General features: G+C 41.3%; 1 protein-coding gene across 3 annotated transcripts; it reads left to right on the top strand.

Annotated features, from left to right (window-relative positions):
• The first annotated feature begins 4,287 nt into the window (after nucleotides 1-4,287).
• On the top strand, nucleotides 4,288-12,866 carry TAC1 (tachykinin precursor 1). 3 transcript variants are annotated; one of them, XM_045578413.1, is made up of 6 exons: nucleotides 4,311-4,630; nucleotides 5,042-5,173; nucleotides 6,204-6,300; nucleotides 7,448-7,474; nucleotides 8,990-9,043; nucleotides 12,251-12,866. In XM_045578413.1, exons 2-6 carry the CDS (start codon nucleotides 5,051-5,053, stop codon nucleotides 12,298-12,300), a joined length of 351 nt encoding a protein of 116 aa, XP_045434369.1. In that variant the 5' UTR covers nucleotides 4,311-4,630; nucleotides 5,042-5,050; the 3' UTR covers nucleotides 12,301-12,866. The 3 variants fall into 3 exon arrangements, with proteins under 3 accessions (XP_036285248.1, XP_045434369.1, XP_036285247.1); XM_036429354.2 differs by having other exon boundaries at nucleotides 4,316-4,627; XM_036429355.2 differs by lacking the exon at nucleotides 8,990-9,043 and having other exon boundaries at nucleotides 4,288-4,627.
• Nucleotides 12,867-17,546: the final 4,680 nt, after the last annotated feature.

The following is a 17,546-nucleotide window of genomic DNA, read 5'->3' as shown; positions in this document are numbered from 1 at the left end:
TCACGTTAATGTCACCAGGAACCAGAATTTTTTGACATGTTAGAAAATGATACAAAACAGAAGATGTCAAAGAAAGCCCCTACATTGTCCAGATTTGAATATAAAGTGTCAGTATTCTATATAACAAAGAAGTATTATGCAAATTGACCATCACACCCTCATAAGATGGCTGCCTATGACCAGGCTGGCAGGAGGGTTAGTGAGGGAGGACCAAACGACTGAACAAGCAGGCTGTGTGGGGCAACCAGGCCAGCAGGGGGTTAGTGAGGGACAATCAAATGACTGAATAAGCAGGCTGCGTGAAGCGACCAGACCAGCAAGGGGTGAGGGGCAGTTAGAGGTGACCAGGTTGGCAGGGAGGGAGCAGTTTGGGGTGATCAGTCTGGCACGCAGAGAGAGTGAAGGGCAATCAAGCCAACATGCAGAGGCAGTGAAGGGTCATCAGGTTGGCAGGGGGGGAAGTTAGAGGCAATCAGGTCAGCATGCAAAGGCAGTGAGGGGTGATCATTCCAGTGGGGGGGAGGAGGAAGAGTTAGGGATGACCGGGCAGGCAGGCAGGTGAGTGATTAGGAGCCAGCAGTCCTGGATTATGAGAGGGATGTCTGGGATCGGGCCTAACCCAGCAGTCAGACGTCCCCTGAGGGGTCCCAGATTAGAGAGGGTGAAGGCTGAGCTGAGGGGACACCTCCCCCATGCACGAATTTCATGCACTGGGCCTTTAGTACATTCATAATTTTACATACACACACACATTTTCAGCTCTATTTATTGGTCTTGAAATATAAAGAACTCAGTAGCAATGTGCACCCACAAAGCCCAGATTATAATCTCTAATTATCATTTCTAATTCAAAGGGAATGAGAGCTCCTTAAGTACAAACTGCAGGTCTGAGATAGAAAGTACACAGCTTAAACCTGGAATGTCTTGTCTTACAAAAAACAAACAAACAAAAACAACAACAACAACAATAACAATAAAGCCTAGCTAAAGCATGTCAAAGTCTCAGGAGCCAATTGAAATGCCACCCACTGGCCAAGAAATAGGATAATTGGAGCATTGGTTAGAAAACCTGCTTCTGTCTTCCTTTGAAGTACTGAAATACTTCAAATGTTTTTAAATCCATGAGTTCATAATAATCCAAAAATTGGGGGGTGGGGGGGGAGGAAGGACCATATTTTAATGTGTTAATTTACCAACCTATTTTTAAAATCAGTAAAGGGAAGTATCCAAGCGTATATTCCATCTTTCTTATATGTGTCATGTCTTGAAATAATTAAATAGTTGTTGGGGGAAAAAAGTTTATCTTTATATGCAAGAAATAGTCTACCTACCAAATAAAATCAGGATAACATTATTTGAAAGTACTAATGAGTTAATTAATGAATCTAGAAAATGATCATCAATGGCTGCTAACATCTCAAAGGGAGAAACAATCAGATATCATGTGCTTCCTACTGACACATGTAAACTAGCCTTGTCAGAAAAGTTGAATTTACATGGGATGAAGTTCCCATGTTCCGTATACCAATTATCAGGAAATAGGACAGAGGAACAAGTTAAAAGAAACCATTAGGAGGCAATCAGCCAACTCCAGAATGTAGTACATTTTACTGATTAGTTTTAGCCATCAACTGCAAAGGGTGGTAGGAAGGGAAGGTGGGACAGAGAAGAAATATAGATTAGGAGAGATTTTAGAGATATATGAACTAAGTGTAGGGTATGGACTTCATTACAATTCTGATTTCCTCTAGTAAACTGTGTGGGGTAGGGGTTTGTGAAACAAGGAATATTTGAACATCGACTGGATATTTTACATAAGGAATTATTTAATGTTGCTTTAGATGGAATAATGACATGGTTGAGTGTGTGTGTGTGTGTGTGTGTGTGTGTATGTGTTTAAAGAAATCCTTATTATTTATATAGACATGCTGAAATATTTATAGCATGAAATGATGTGTGGGATTTTCTTCAAAATAACCTGGGTCGAGGGGAAATATGAAGAGTTTGCAAGTGAAATTCACAAACTGTTTTGAGTGAATGATTCTCTCAACTTTTGTATGTTTATAATCTATATATATAAAAGGCTAAGTGACCAACTGTACGTCCATCTGACCGTCCAACCAACCAACTGACAGTAACATGAGGCACACTGGCAATTTAAAAATAGATGTTGATTCCCACATGTGAGATACATATAAAGCTCTAGCTGGCACCAATGGCTCAAGTGTGTTTCGATCTGTCATTGTTGATTGTGAATTTGGTTGACACTTCTATTATAAAGAAAGGGAGAGTAACAATATTAAAATATTTCTACTAATAAATTTCCTTTCAATGTGCACAAATCCATGCACTGGGGCACTAGTTTTCCATATAAAAAGTTATAAAAACTTGGTTGTGAAGCTAGACCTCAAAAAAGAAGTAGATACATGGAAATTTCCAAATGCAGAGTTACTTAAGAAAGAACAACAGTATTAGAGAAAAAACTACTGGTTTATGTAAGTTGCAAATTTTTTTTCTTTCATGCATTATACTAAAAACATCAGAATTAATTGAAAAATATAATACTAAGTAAAGAGGAGAAAACGACTCCACCCAAGAAACAAATGTCACTTAATTCATTTACAGATGAAAGACATGGGTCTGCAAGAAAAGCTGTGATTTCTGTAGATATGTTATTCGGCTAATAGTTTCATACTGTTAATGACCACCTGATTAACATCTTCACATCCTTTGTTTTCATAGACAAAGAAGTCTATGAATGATCTATTGAGTCCTTAAGTGAGTGATCTGTAGAACCCTTTAGTGGTACCCAGTAAACATCCTACACCATCTTGCTGATTTCTGAGTCTTAGCAAGAAAGGGTAGGAGAGAAGCACAAACATACACTGAGTGGCCAGATTATTATGACCACCTGACATTTGTAGGCAAATTGGCCATGCATCATATGGGATATGGTAGCTAAAGGCCTGTTCAAACACTTTTGCTGTCTGCATTTACCAAGATAAAATGTCTCCAATTTGCATAGGTACACAAGGATTGTCCAGCATTGGAAAAAAAAAAAAAAAAAAAAGTCATGTGGTTCGATGAATCATGTTTTCAGTTGCATCATGCAGATGGCAGACTAAGAATTTCACAGAAACAGCATGAAAGCATGCACCCTACAAACATAAGTACAACCCTTCAAGCTGGTGAGGGCAGTGTTATGGTTTGGGGCATGTTTTCCTGGCATGATTTGGGCCCTTTAATTCGTGTGGAACAATGTCTGAGTAGCACAACATACCTAAGTATCATTGCTGATCAAGTTCATCCTATCATGTTGATGGCGTATCCCAATGGAGATGGCTTCTTCCAACAAGACAATGTGCCATACCACGGTGCTTGTGTTGTGCAGGAGTGGTTTCAAGAACATGAGGAGACTTTACCTTTCTTAGGTGCCTCCCACCATCACTAGATCTCAATCCAATGGAGCATTTGTGGGACGAAGTTAAAAGAGCCATCAGGCCGCTGGTTCCACAACCATCAATCTCTCAGAACTGGACAGGGCTATTCATCAGGCATGGTGTCAGATTCCTCGCATCACCTTTCAACATCTCCTGGAGTCAATGCCAAGAAGAATTGCCTCAGTATTAAAGGCAAAAGATGGCCCAAGGAAGTACTGATGGGTGGTCATAATAACCTGGCCACTCAGTGTATCCTCTTCTAGCCCCTGCTCCTGGAAGTGTCCAGAAAGAGGTCTTGGCTACCTTGGAACAAAAGATATCCTAAAATGGCACCAACACAAAAATTCTATGTGCAATGGCACGCTTAAATTCACCTTTCTCCAAAATGGAAAATAAATCTGCTTCCACCATTTGAATACTACGGGACTAAAAATCCTTTTGTGATGCTGAAGAACTGTAGGTGTGCTAGCTGATGTGGGAGGAGGATGTATCTCAGAAACACTTAACAAGACACTCTGCAGGTGGAAACAGAAAACAACGATCCCCGCCCCCCCACTCCAACCTGAAGTGCTTCTTTCTCAGTATGATTTCCGAGGACAATATCTTCATGCCGGAAGTTACTTGGCCATCCTGAAAAGTACAACTTATCCTGACATCTCAAGAGAGACGGAAAAGTTGCCTCGGAAGTCCAAGAAATGAGTCACAGTGCTCTCTGTTGATGAGTAATTTCAGGTGTCATGAAACCCTGTGCGGAAGGAGGGGAGAGAAGCGGGCGGCGGGCACATCTGCAGGAGGAAGGAGACTGGCAGCTGGGGATTGGATGGCGAGATCCCCGTTTTCCTAAAAGTGCGTCATGTCGTACCCAATTGGATCCAGATAGTACGGGCACCCACGACGACGGGTGACCGTCTCGGAAACTCTCCATCAGACGCAAGCGAGGGGAGAGGAGGCGGCTAATTAAATATTGAGCAGAAAAGTCGCGTGGGGAGCGCATCACGTGGGCCTGGAGGCGCGCGGAGCGGCGGATAAATACCGCGGGCACCAGGCAGGCGGAGAGCGCACTCCATCTCCATCTCCTCCTCCTCCTCCTCCTGCACCGTCGCGGCTCCGAGAGTGTGGACGGAGCGCGGAGCGAGCGCTTAGACCGGCCACAGGGTCCCTGCGGGTCAGCGGGTCTGCCCGCCGCCGCGGTAAGTGCCTGCGCCCCGCCGGGGGCTCTCCGCGCCGGGCTGTGCGCCCAAGGGAGCCCGCTGGCTGGGCTGGCTGGCTGGGGCGAGGGGCAGTGGGGGGACAGCGGAGGATGGCGGGGAGACATGCACCCCGATTGCCGGTGTCCCTCTTTGTCTTCCACCTGCGGAGCCTCCTGGCTGGGAAGTGTGGATCGGTGGGAGGGTTTGGGGCTGGAAGGGACTAGGGTCCGGGGAAGAAGCGCATTTGAGAAGCTTTGGGGCTGCTTCTCTTTCCTACACGGTACAGGCTTTTTTCCATCTTGATTCCGTTGTGGGGCAAGACAGGGTTGCTGACCCAAGTCTTAGGTAGCCAGACACCCCCATGTATGTCATTTTCCCCCCTCCGCGGTCTCTTCTCCCTGCCCATCCCAGAAATCCAGCATGAAAATCCTCCTGGCCGTGGCCGTCTTCTTTCTCATCTCCACTCAACTGCTGGCGGAGGAAATCCGAGCCGGCGATGGTCTCAACTACTGGTCCGACTGGACCGACAGCGACCTGATCAAGGTGAGTCCCGGGCCCTCGGCTGGTCCTCGTGGTTCCTCCCGAGCTCGAGGAGCTGTCCCTGTCCCTCAAGAGAGCGCCCCAGGCGGGCGGCAACCGCGGCCAGTGAGGCCAGTGCGCGCGGACGCATGGACGCCACCCCGGAGGTCCCGGGCGGGCGAGGGGCTGTGCCCATCGCCAACTTCGCTCCCGAACGTGGCACGCCGGTCTCGGGAGCTTCCCGGAGCAGCAATGCCCTCCGTGATGAGCCCGGGGTCCTCACCAGGCTGCGCACCTCGCAAGGTTTCACCCCCGGGGAATGGGGATTTCGGGGACCCTAGTCCAGCCGAGAGGACGTGGCATTTGGAGACGCTGGGCAGGGGCAGGGGCAGAGGAGGGCACGCAAGACCCTGGCAGAAGCCGGGGCAAGGAACAAGCTGCTGGGGACAGAGAGGCAGATGGAAAGCTAACTTCCTGCCGCGACAATGGTTTTGGGGACCCGAGAAGGTGGCCGCAGGTCGCCCCGTACCTGGCGGCTCGCAGGCTGTTGGCGCAAGGGAGCGCGCCTCCCGGGAACCAACAGGGAAAGTCGCGCTGCCGGGCGGGTTGCTGGCAAAGCGAAGTCACCCTGCCCCGCCCATACCTGTGTGCCTTTAGGGCGAGGAGGCGCCTGCAAACCCGCCGGAGGAGATGGGACTCAGTCAGGGGGCTCAGAGGCAGGTGAGGGAGGGTCCCCAGGCTGCGAGCAAAGAGCCGAAAGCGCGGGGCTTTGGAGACTTCACCTGCTGGTCACACGCAGGGACTTGGGGGAGGCGGTGGCGCTGGACACGAGTTCCGCGAGGTGGGGTGGAGGGAGGGAGCGACCTGCCACGGACCCCACGCAGCCCCCCTCGGGGGCAAGCCCGGCCTGCTCTGGTCTCCCTGCCGAGCTGGCCCCCCAGCCCTGGCCTGCGGCGGTCCCAACGCCAGGTTCTCCCTGGCAGGAGTGCGACCTGAAGAATTGGGTTTTGGGGAGCCTGCTACACCCGGGTTTGTCCGTATGTCTGTCCCCCAGGAGGAGCTGGATGAGCCCGTTGAGCATCTTCTGCAGAGAATCGCCCGGCGACCCAAGCCTCAGCAGTTCTTCGGCTTGATGGGCAAACGGGATGCTGGTGAGATGGGTAGCCATCCCTCTCTGGGTCTCCGAGGGCCACCCAGCCGGTCTGCTGGCTTATTCTCAGAGCACCCAGAGTTTCTCTTGTTCTTTGAGTAGAGATGTCCAGCCTAAAAGGAGTGGTTAAATCTCCCTCACCCCACCAATACACGCACAGCACGTGGCTGCAGGGGGAGGGAAGGAGGCACTCCTCAGTGTTAGACCCAAACCACCAAGGACAGGACCCAACCTTAGCCTCCTGGACTAAAGATCCGAACTGACAAAGCAGGAGAGGGCTGGGGCCTCCCAGAGGTAGCACTGGGAATGCTCTAAGAGCACATGGAAGCTGATGATAAACTGCTCCTTGTCGCCCGGTAGAAATATTGTTTACTTGAATGCATCGTATCATCAGTGGACTCTGTAAAAAAGTCAGTTGTTTCTAGTTAAATTCCTCAATTGCAAAACAAGTGACCCTGTTAAAGGCTCTTGATGGTAAACGTTTCTACACATCTCTATTTTACTATTGTGAATGCACATTTGGGAAAGTGGAGTCTCTTATGGACTGAGATACAGATCCTTGATTATGCCTGTTTAATTAAGAGATGTATTTGCATCAGTGGGTGGCCCTCCTTGAATATGTACTTTAAAAAAAATTCTTTATTGTTGAAAGTATTTTGTATGTCTCCTTCCTCACCTGCCCCCCCTCCCCCGTCATTCCCACCTCCCCAGCACATGCCCTCACCCCACTACTGTCTGTGTCTGTTGGTTATGTTTATATGCATGCATACAAGTCCTTTGGTTGATCTCTTACCCCCTGCCTCCCTTCTGAGGTTTGAAGGTATGCTTGATGCTTCTGTGTCTCTGGATCTATTTTTGTTCATCAGTTTCTGTTGTTGAGTATGTGCTTCTTATAGGGAAACAGATGTGGCATCGCCTAACAATTACTACCAGGCCTCGGGAGTCTCACAGTCCTCGATTGGAATCTGTAACCCATAAAAAGCACTTAAAAATTGTTTTCTATTAAGATTTTATTTATATTATCAATAATGTGTGTTTCTGCTATAGTCCTCAGGTAGTATATGAATGGGAAATGTTACATATTTTAAACCTCACTTTATATTTTTCCTTATAAGGTAAGAGGATTCCTCTATTTTTCTTTCCTATAGGATATGCCCAGTTCTCTAATAAAAAAAGTAAGTTCAAAATTATTTTGACTTTTATCAAATACAAATGTTGATTGAATTCCACTTTATATAATACCTTAACTTATTTCCTGTTATAAGTTTGGCCTTAATGTGTTTTACTGAAACAATATATGAATGTAAGAGATGCATTATATTTCATCCAGAACATGATTGTTTAAAGTTCTATGGGTTTAGACATATCATGCTTTCAAGATGATACATTAGACATATCATGCTTTCAAAATGATACAGAACTTCTGCTGAATTTCTGACCCACAGACAGTGTGAGATAATAAATATCTGTTGTTGTTTTAAGCTGCCCCCCCCCCCCCCCACTTCCAAACTCCTTTAACTACTACAAATTGTCAGTTTAGCTCAGAATTTCAATTCTGGGGTAAAAATCCAGCACACATTATCCCTCCAGACCACACAAGCACCATTTCCACTGCAAAACAAAATCAAAACTAAATATTGATAGGTATCTTCTAACTCAGTTGGGTCTGCTGGATGCCATAATGATGTCACTTATAATGGTGATCTAGCAGCCAAGGGGCTCCAGTGAAAGTCTGAGTAGATAATCCTTACTAAAGGTAAAGGTGGAAATGCTGTTTTTTTATTTCATAACTGAATGGGAAACCTCAATCTATCAAAGCACAGTGGACATTTCTTAGGGCAATCAAGATGGTAAAATTGTGACACTCTATGGTCATTAGCTCCCAGTTTCCCAGGTAATGGAACCAGAGTTGACAGGCAGTCCCAGGGTTCATCTTAATTGTACTGTGCACTTAGTTGCTAGCTTGGGTTTTAGTGTCCTGGGTAAGCAGAGTAGGCCACATTAAGAGAGCAGCCCTATTTTCAACTAGTAAACCAAGGGACATTCTCTCACTCTAGTGAAAGTCATCTTTTCCAGAGGCTCCATCTTGACACTAAATAAATCATATTTACTTCCTACGGAGTTGGCTTTCAAAGGAATTATATACAGCAGAATTCTATGTAATGAAAATAAATGCACTCTATGAATGTCAAAACTGACATACTTTTCAAAAGGAGTATTATTTAAAATCCAATAAAGTAGAAAGGGTAACCTTTGAGAAGTTTGTAATTATTAGGTGTAGGGATCTGACTTAACTAAGGCTCAGTTCCTGAGGAATACAATCTATTCAGTAATGAGAGGAAATAGGTTTGGATATTTCCCTGTCACACAAATGTGAAATCAACTTCCTAAAAATCAAAGCTAGCTTCAATAGCAACAATATTTAAAAGTTTGTATATGTAAACAGATAAAATATAATATGAATAAAGAGTACTTGCTAATATTTAGATGTAGAATTGAGTATTTCATTTAGTATTTTAGTATCATTTATAAAAATTATTAAGAGTTTTTTTTGACTCATCAAAACTTGATATAGACACATATTTATTATATGAGAATATATTTAGAAGATTGCTTTTTTGATACTAATTATAATAGTTTATTTCATCAAAGATATACATGTTAAAATACCCCTAAATGTATTTTTCCAGGACATAGAGCAGATGCCTTTTATGGACTAATGGGCAAAAGAGCTTTAAATTCTGGTATGTATAAAATCATGACTGAAAATAGACAGTATTTTAAATCTACTTACATTATTTTTTTTCTAAGGCATAGTTTTCAAATTATTTTTAAAAATGAACTTAAAATAAGTATTTATGGTGAAAAATTCTAATTTTCATAAATAAATCTGAGAATGGGTTTATAGCTAAGTTAATATCACCACAATATCAACCTCTCTCAAACCACCAGTCTTACCAGTGTCTGTCCCATTTAATTATTACCTAACCTGAATCTTTGGGCTAGTCTAATACTCTTTCTCTCATATCTGTCATATAAATCACATTTAAGCTTACTGAACTAAGGGTGTGGGGAATGCAGAAAATAAGACCAATTTTCACTTGTTAACAAGTTAATTTACAAGTCTTACAAGACATCACACTTGGCAGTTTTCCAACACAAAACAAAGAAACAAAATAAAATTATTTATACAAATTATTTGCTCTTAATGAAGCTATAAAAACTCAAACTCTAAAACATCCCAATGGATGTTTGAGAGTTTTATAATCCATTCCCATGCCTTCACAAAATAATATAATCAAATCATCCTAGAGATACACACAATCAGTCTTGCCTACAAGGCTCTCAGAAAGAAGGGATGCCATAATTCTCAAAACCCATTTTAATTCTGGACAGCTCTTTCACTTGATGTAAAGGCTGCATGCTTCCTTTCTTCTCTTTTGTTTTTATTTTCTATGTAAATGCCACATGCTTATATCTGAAAACAAACTCATCACCATATTTCCAAGGTCAAATAACCCCTATGGCATTTTCCTAAGACTGACTTGTTGTTATGCACATGCAGGCCTTACAGTCCTTGGTTTGGGTTTCTTAGGAAAACTATTCAAATTCTCTTCACTGTACATGGAATAAAAGTGGAATTAAAATACTAACCATATAATTAATCAGAAAGTAATCAGCAGCTGTCTTATCCATCTAGAATATTTCTAATTTCTAGAAAATCTGTAGCTAAGGTATGCTGCTTTAATTCTTATTTTTCTGGAAAGTCATGCAAAAAATGGTGTCTGCTAGTATTTATATTGGTCCTCTACCTTCCAAATTTAGATGACTATGTTTGTATTTCTTCATCAGTAATGTTGGGATTGCTCAAGGTTAAATTTTAAAGACACTACCAATCCACCTCATAAAAAAATTAAAATTGTTTTGTTAATATACACTGTCTCCTGGCTTTTGGAAATGGAATATAAATTTAAGCCACTAGAATTCGTATCAGTAGTCCTTATATAGCGGTGGTTTTTGTGATAATCATATTAGACTTCAATTCTCCATTTCCAGAAATGATACAAGTTTTAGAACATGCTTAACAGCACAAATGATATAGGTACTATACAATTTAGAACAGATTAGATGCACCAAAAGTAATAGTGTATTATAAGTAATAAATAGAATCACTGTAATGAATCTGAATTAATTTATAAATAAATCTTTGTTCCTTCACTTTAGTTAAGAAATATAAAAGGGAAAAATGAGCAAAAAAGTAATCCACACTCAATCAGAGATCTTTTCATAAACTCAGTTGAGGTAAAGTTTTTTTAGGCTCCTACAGCCTTTTGTAGTCACAAACCCCTTCGACAAGCTAGAAAAATCTAGAAACCCCCTTCCCAGAGAAACCCTCCTCATCTCAGACACACAAAAGTTTGCCTATGGCTTCAGAGGGTGCAAGGACCTGATAAGAAACTCAGCTTGAAGTTAGGAGAACGTTATGTTCCAGCTAACCTACTCACTTGTCTTTGGTTAACTCACGTTAGCATTCTCCTCACTTCTCTGAGGAACGGCGTCATGTCACCTGCAGCTGGCCAGGAAGTGAGCCTGTGTCAGTTACCGTCCTCCTCATATGAGCACGCCAGGGTGAGGCATGAACTGTTTCCTTCCTTCAGAACTGCCCAGTTTGGGGCTCAGCCTATTCTACCCCAGAAATGCATACATGACTGACATAAAACAATCTTTTGCCCCGTGTTGAAGGGGAAGTGATAACTGGACACTGGACTTCCCTTTTCTCTCCACAGATCCTTCTCACTGGGAAAAGCGTTTGTAGTAACACCTAGGGGTTCTACATATCTTTCCCAGTGGTTTCTGCTATTTCCATTTAAATGTAATATTTTAAACAGGGCATGCTGAATTTTTAAAAGCATAGTAGTGCTCTATGATGTAAATCTAAGTGTATAAAGTATTAGTTAAAATGATGGAAAGTATACTTGAGTATTTTGATCATATCAATCTGATCTTTACCCTTTTGTGGTTACCGAACCCTTTGAAATTATACTAGTATACAATATGTCACATTACAACATTTATATATTATGTTATGTTTAATTTTGACCTTTTTAAGTCCAGATAGTCAATGTACTTAAATTACTTGTAGGTATATGGTAAGTCCTTTTAAAAGCAGTGATTAACCTTTCACAGGACATTAGAGTGCTAGGAGGTAAGTTAAACTGTGTTGTGTTTAGATGGCACATAAGCCCTACCTAAGGACTATGAGGCTGTTTCTAGTCTCAAGGAGATTGGGAGGCACCCACGAGACAGGAAGAGACTCTCACAGCATAAGTTATGTCTGTATCGAGAAACAGCAAACTTTTTCTCTGAAGAGCCACACAGTAAATATTTTAGGTTTTGTGAGCCACGCAATCTCTGTAACAACTACTCAAATCTGCCGTTGTAATGCTAAGTGGCCATAGACAATCTATAAACGGATGGCTGGCGCCAGGGTTTAGTAAAATGTTATTTACAAGAAAAGGTGGTGGGCTGCATTCGGCCCAGGGCCTATAGTTTGTTGATTCTGTCCTAGAATAAGTTTCACATTTTGCTTTCATCCGATGACTATTTCTGGTTAATGTAGGCACTGTCCTTTCTATAAATCATCCGGGGTGCCTGCCACTGTTTGAGAACACTGCTGAGAATCAACACTACAATATATTGTGGAAGTTTGCTTTTGGAAAACCAAATATATGACAATCGACTAAAGTTACCATTCATTCTGTGGTTAGGTCACTTTCAGTCAGGATAGAAAGTGAGGCAAGATTGGAAGATGTGCAAATAAACCTCTTGGAAATATTTCAACGGAGGGAAATAGTCATTATGCAGTTTGAAAAAGTCATTATGTGTGCCTGGAACTTGCATTCCCTCCATGCATCCTCTTAAAGAACCCTTTCTCTTCTCTTTGTTCTCAGTGGCTTACGAAAGGGATGCGATGCAGAATTATGAAAGAAGACGTAAATAAACTACCTAATGTGTTTACTGAGCTTCATTTGTGTCAATGGTCAATAAGAGGTAAAAAAAAAAAAAATGAGAAGTGCACTATGCGGAATAATTATTTAATAATAATAACAACAATAATAATAATAATGTTTTGAGTGAAAAACTCAACGAAGTGTTTATTTTTCATATTGTGCCAAAATGTGTTGTAAAAGGGTATTATAATTCTAATATGATGATTCCCTCAGAAATAGAATCAGTAGTAATTTCTCAACAAAGCACAGTGTCCAGTGAAATTGTAAAGACCTGTCAACAATATCGTCTCCAAAGAAAGAAATCGTTTTTGTTCCCTCGAAGTAATCACATCAGCTCCTGCTGAAAGAAAGAAAGTTCACAGATAGGCCTGTGCTGCTCCATTTGTTTTTATGGTGAAAATGTACAAACTATATTTGTATCCCTGAAGCATGTTTTATGTTTTGTGACTATATAGAAATGTTTTAAAAAGTTTTCATGTGATTCTAAGGTCATCATTTCATTGTGTAATGTGTTGTGATAGTTGACATTTTAAATAAAAGAAGAAATATCTTGAAAGAACTGGCTATTCTTTCATTAACATTTAGGTCAATCAAGCAACCATTCTTTTAGTAGATGAAATGTGTGCAAAGCTGCTTGGCTGACAAATAATGAAACACAAGTTTACTTTTTTTTTTTTTTTTTTGTTAACCAGAGGATATTTTTTCCTTTGATTTATAGATAGAGTGGAAGGGAGAGGGAGAGACAGAAAGAGAGAAACACTAATATGAGAGAGACACATCGACTAGTTGCTTCCAGCATGTGCCCTGACCAGATAGGACCCATGACCATTCAGTCCACAGGCCTACACTTTATCTATTGAGGCAGACTGGCTAGGGCTAAATTTCTTTTTCTTAAAGAAAACAACTAAAATATAATCTCAGTTTCCCTCTCTCTCTCAGACACACACACACACACACACACACACACACACGTGTTTCTTTATGGCTCAGTCATTTGGCATATCATTCATAGAGAAAACAATTCCATTTTGGAATCCAAAGAGTAAAGCCTAAGTTCTGTTTATACAGTACATGCCAATGATTCCCTTTTACAAAGAGGATACTGATCTACTTGGAAGATACATTTTCCTGGCTATTTCCTTGTTGGGTAACACAACTGTGCACACTACCTTTTCAGCCCTGATTGGGTCCTAGGTATGAGTTCTCCAGTGTGTGAATCTCACTAGAATGAAGACATCCAATGAAATTCTCACAAAGGTTATCAGAAGATGATAGAAAGATGGAGGGAGGGGCTGGTAACATGATATCACCCCATAACAAAGGCAAAAGCCCCTATCCACCATGTCTAAGGAGAGCCGGGGAATTGCTAACACCCACAGCACTCTCCAGCAAAAACTTGGGCTTTGGGAATACATAGAGAGAGGGGCTCTCATATATTTATTTAAGGGGACGTATTGATAAGTGTCTTTGGAACTGTTTTCTGATTGCACAGGGAGTGTAAAATATTGATGAGGTTAAAAACAACTCAGTCTAAGCATGGTTCAGTGTAATCAAACTCCAAGAGGTTAGCCTGAATCAATATTAAAACCATCTGTGGGACTGAGAAGCTAAAACACATTTTAACCTTTCTGTCCTTAAGTGAATAACTTATTTTAAAAATTCTAACAAGTTCATTTTCCTTATAACACAACTAGAGGCCCAGTGCACAAATTTAGGCACCAATGGGGTCCCTTGGCCTGGCCTGCGGGATTGGGCCAAAACCAGCTCTCTGACATCCCCCCTAAAGGTCCCAGATTGCAAAAGGGTGCAGGCCAGGCCAAGGGACCCCACAGGTGCATGATAGGGACCAGGGAGGGACATGGGAGGTTGGCAAGCCAGGGAGGAACTGCAGGAGGGCTCCAGGGTTTGTCCAGCCCATCTCACTCAGTCCTGATCAGCCAGATCCCAGTTAGAGTGTCTGTCCCCTGATGATCAGTGCACGTCATAGCAGTTGAGTGGTCTTAGTGTATCATTAGCATATTATGCTTTGATTTTGTTTGAAAGGCCAACAGGTCAACCAGACACTTAGTATATTAGGCTTTTATTATGTAAGATACATTTAAATATGACAAAGTACAGCACCCTGGAAGCCACAGTGGTCAAGCATGGACTTGGCAGGAAACTGCGGGAGGCTGCAGAAAAAGGTGGGAACCTGGGGAGGGAAATGACCTCTGAAGAACAGACAGACTTAGCAGCAACACTGGGTGCCATGAGTTAAGGAAACAAAATCTAAAAATTCTTGGGGAAAATAATATTTAGCCAAGCTATCATTTAGTAACAAGGATGAATTTGTGAAAGAAAAACCAGCTAAAAGCCGTTAGCTTAAGCCTTTACTAAGACCATCACAAAAATACAGCACAAGATAGCTGTTCCACTACAGAGCAGACAGCCTACAGAATTCATATGTTAAGCTGATGAAGGTCAAAGTTCCATTATATTCTGAAAAATTTTCACTGTTCCAGTTCTCGGAATGGATGGGAAACTTAAGCTGTATTTGTCATAAGGCAAATTTTGGGGACTGGAGCTATGGTGTCAGCATCTAATCAGGCGTCTTCAAACTACGGCCCGCGGGCCACATGCGGCCCGCAGAGGAGTCTGATCCGGCGCCAGGTTTTTTGGGCAGTGAGCGCAGCTGAGGTGTTACAGTAGGAATTAGTAGTTCATATAGTCCGGCCCTCCAGCTCTCTGAGGGACTGTGATCTGGCCCCCACTTTAAAAAGTTTGAAGACGCCTGTTGGATTCAGTAGGATTGGTAAGGAGGCCTAAATCTTGCCATCAGTGTAATAAATTCAACCACTCAGCTGCTTTCACAAATTAAGGATGTAAGACCTCCGAAAGTTTACCATCCATCTACTTGGAAAGAATTAATAGATTATGTATTTCAGCAAGAAGAAAAATAAATATGGGAGGAAGTAATGAACAAGAAACATGGTACGAGAGTAATAAAAAAAGATCACTAAATTCAAATCAGTTGGCATGTGTATATGTGTTAAAGAAACAAACTGAAAATAAAATTCCATAAGATGTCAACATGGGAGTTAGAGAAGGAAGAAGTGTAAAGGGAATCCATGCATGCTAAACTTCTTGTCCTTTTGAAAGGGTAGACTATAAAAGTATTTCACTCTTTCCTCAAAGCTAGTTTACATACATGTAAGAAAACTATTTTCTAAAGTAAACAAAGTATACAGATAATTTCTAATCTATGCTGCATTGAGTCATTATTTGGCATAAAGAAGTATTTAGGGAAGTTGAAAAACTTCCTCTGCCACTATTATATAAAATGATAGTCTTTCCTAATATCCATTAATGGTCTCTTCTTAATAGGTATTAAGTCTATTCGGTAAATATATCATCCTGCATTTGTAGTCATTTTTCCAATCCTGATTCAATTATGTGAGGTTATAAAAATATATTCTATTATTCCACATAAGTACTTTTGAATGTTTTGTTTTGTAAATTCCATTGTAATGGCTTTCTCAGTGCCCAAGTATTTTATGTGACTCCAACCCATAATGATGGAGGTTGGGTTGCAATTTCAGAAAGGTAAAAAAAAATTGTTATAATACTCAGAAAAGATTGGTTCATTCACTCACTTATTCACTCACGTGTCCATTCATTTATTCATCATATATCAGTTGTCCTTTATTTGTAAAACATTGTGATATGATACTGACATCAAACATTCACTGTCTTGTAGGAAAATGTGATATGTCCAAATAACCAAATTGCCTTAAGAGAAATATAGAGTCCAATTAGCCATCTGATGGCAGAGACCATTTCCCTCTGGCTTTCTGGTAATTCCTTGTGCCAGGAACAGTGCTGGCTCATAGCAAATGCTCAGAGTTACTGAATGGGAGGAGGAGGGGTAAAATAAATGAATGAATGAGTAAATAAATAGAAGAAGAGGTGACATGTCATCTAGGCTTTGATGATGAAAGGATCTGGTTATGGGAAGATAAAGAAGCAGGTTTCCAGAAGCAAGGTCATGGTTCTGACTCTTCTATTGATCACTCTAATTCAGTTCTTTTCCAGCAGAGCAAATAGATGCCTCAGCATGGTCCCAAACCTCCCTCTCTAGTGTTTTGCTACAACCACTTGAGAAATCAGCCATGAACGTAAAGGCAAATGCAATCCCAAAAACTAGGGGAAATGTGTCCATCCATCAAATGAGTACTGTCCTTTTCAAATGAGTCACCTTGAGGTTTATACACTTAGTTCCATGGTGTTGACATTATTCATTACATGCTTAGAACTCTGAAAATTGCCTCCAGAATCTGCATCAACTCTTTTTAAACATCCACAATGGTTACATTTTTATTCCTTAAGAGCAGCTTTGATCTTTGGGAGTCCTAATATTTCCTCTATTTAAATGTACAAATAGTATCAACTTAGCAATGCTATTATTGAATATTTTAAAAAGGCACCACAATTACATCCCCAGAATATTTGCTCTATGGGATTTGGATGTAAAGTGAAAAGAAGACTGGATTAGATGGTTACATCACCATTTTATTTCAATAAATTCTCAACTATCTACTATATTTCAGCATTAAAGCATTCATTTTCCTTTAATAATTTCATTTTTAAAATTTTATTTTATTATCAAAAAAACACTTTACAAGAAATCTACTCTGTTACTAAATTCTTAAGTGTACAATGCATTGTTGTTGATTATAGGTATGATGTACTGCAGATCTCTATAGCTTATTCATCTCCTCTGAAACTTTATGCCCATTATTAGTAGCTCCCCTAACCCCTAACAACCACCTTTCCACTATTTGATCCCATGAATTTGTCTTTCTGTGATTGGCTTATTTCACTTAGCTTATTTCACTGATTTTACTTGTCCTCGAGGTTTACCCATGTCGTTGCATATTGCAAAATTTCCTCTTTTGTAAGGCTTAATAGTATTTCAGTGTGTATCTATACCACACTTGCTTTTCTTTATATAATAGATTTCAAAGAGGAAGGAAAAGAGAAAGAAAAAAGAAACGTCATTGATGAGAGAAAATAATTGATTGGCTGCCTCCTGCACACCCCATACTGGGGATTGAGCCCACAACCTGGGCATATGCCATGACCAGGAATCAAACCATGACCTCCTGGTTCATAGGTGGATGCTCAACCATTGAGCCACACATGCCAAGCTATCCACTCATCTTTCAATTGACATTCAAACTTCTTTTCACATATTAGC

The sequence above is a fragment of the Pipistrellus kuhlii genome, unplaced genomic scaffold (genome assembly GCF_014108245.1).
Source record: "Pipistrellus kuhlii isolate mPipKuh1 unplaced genomic scaffold, mPipKuh1.p scaffold_m20_p_10, whole genome shotgun sequence".
In the NCBI taxonomy this organism is placed as follows: domain Eukaryota; kingdom Metazoa; phylum Chordata; class Mammalia; order Chiroptera; family Vespertilionidae; genus Pipistrellus; species Pipistrellus kuhlii.
The sequence above is the reverse complement of the archived record's forward strand: the minus strand, read 5'-3'. Positions and strand labels throughout refer to the sequence as shown.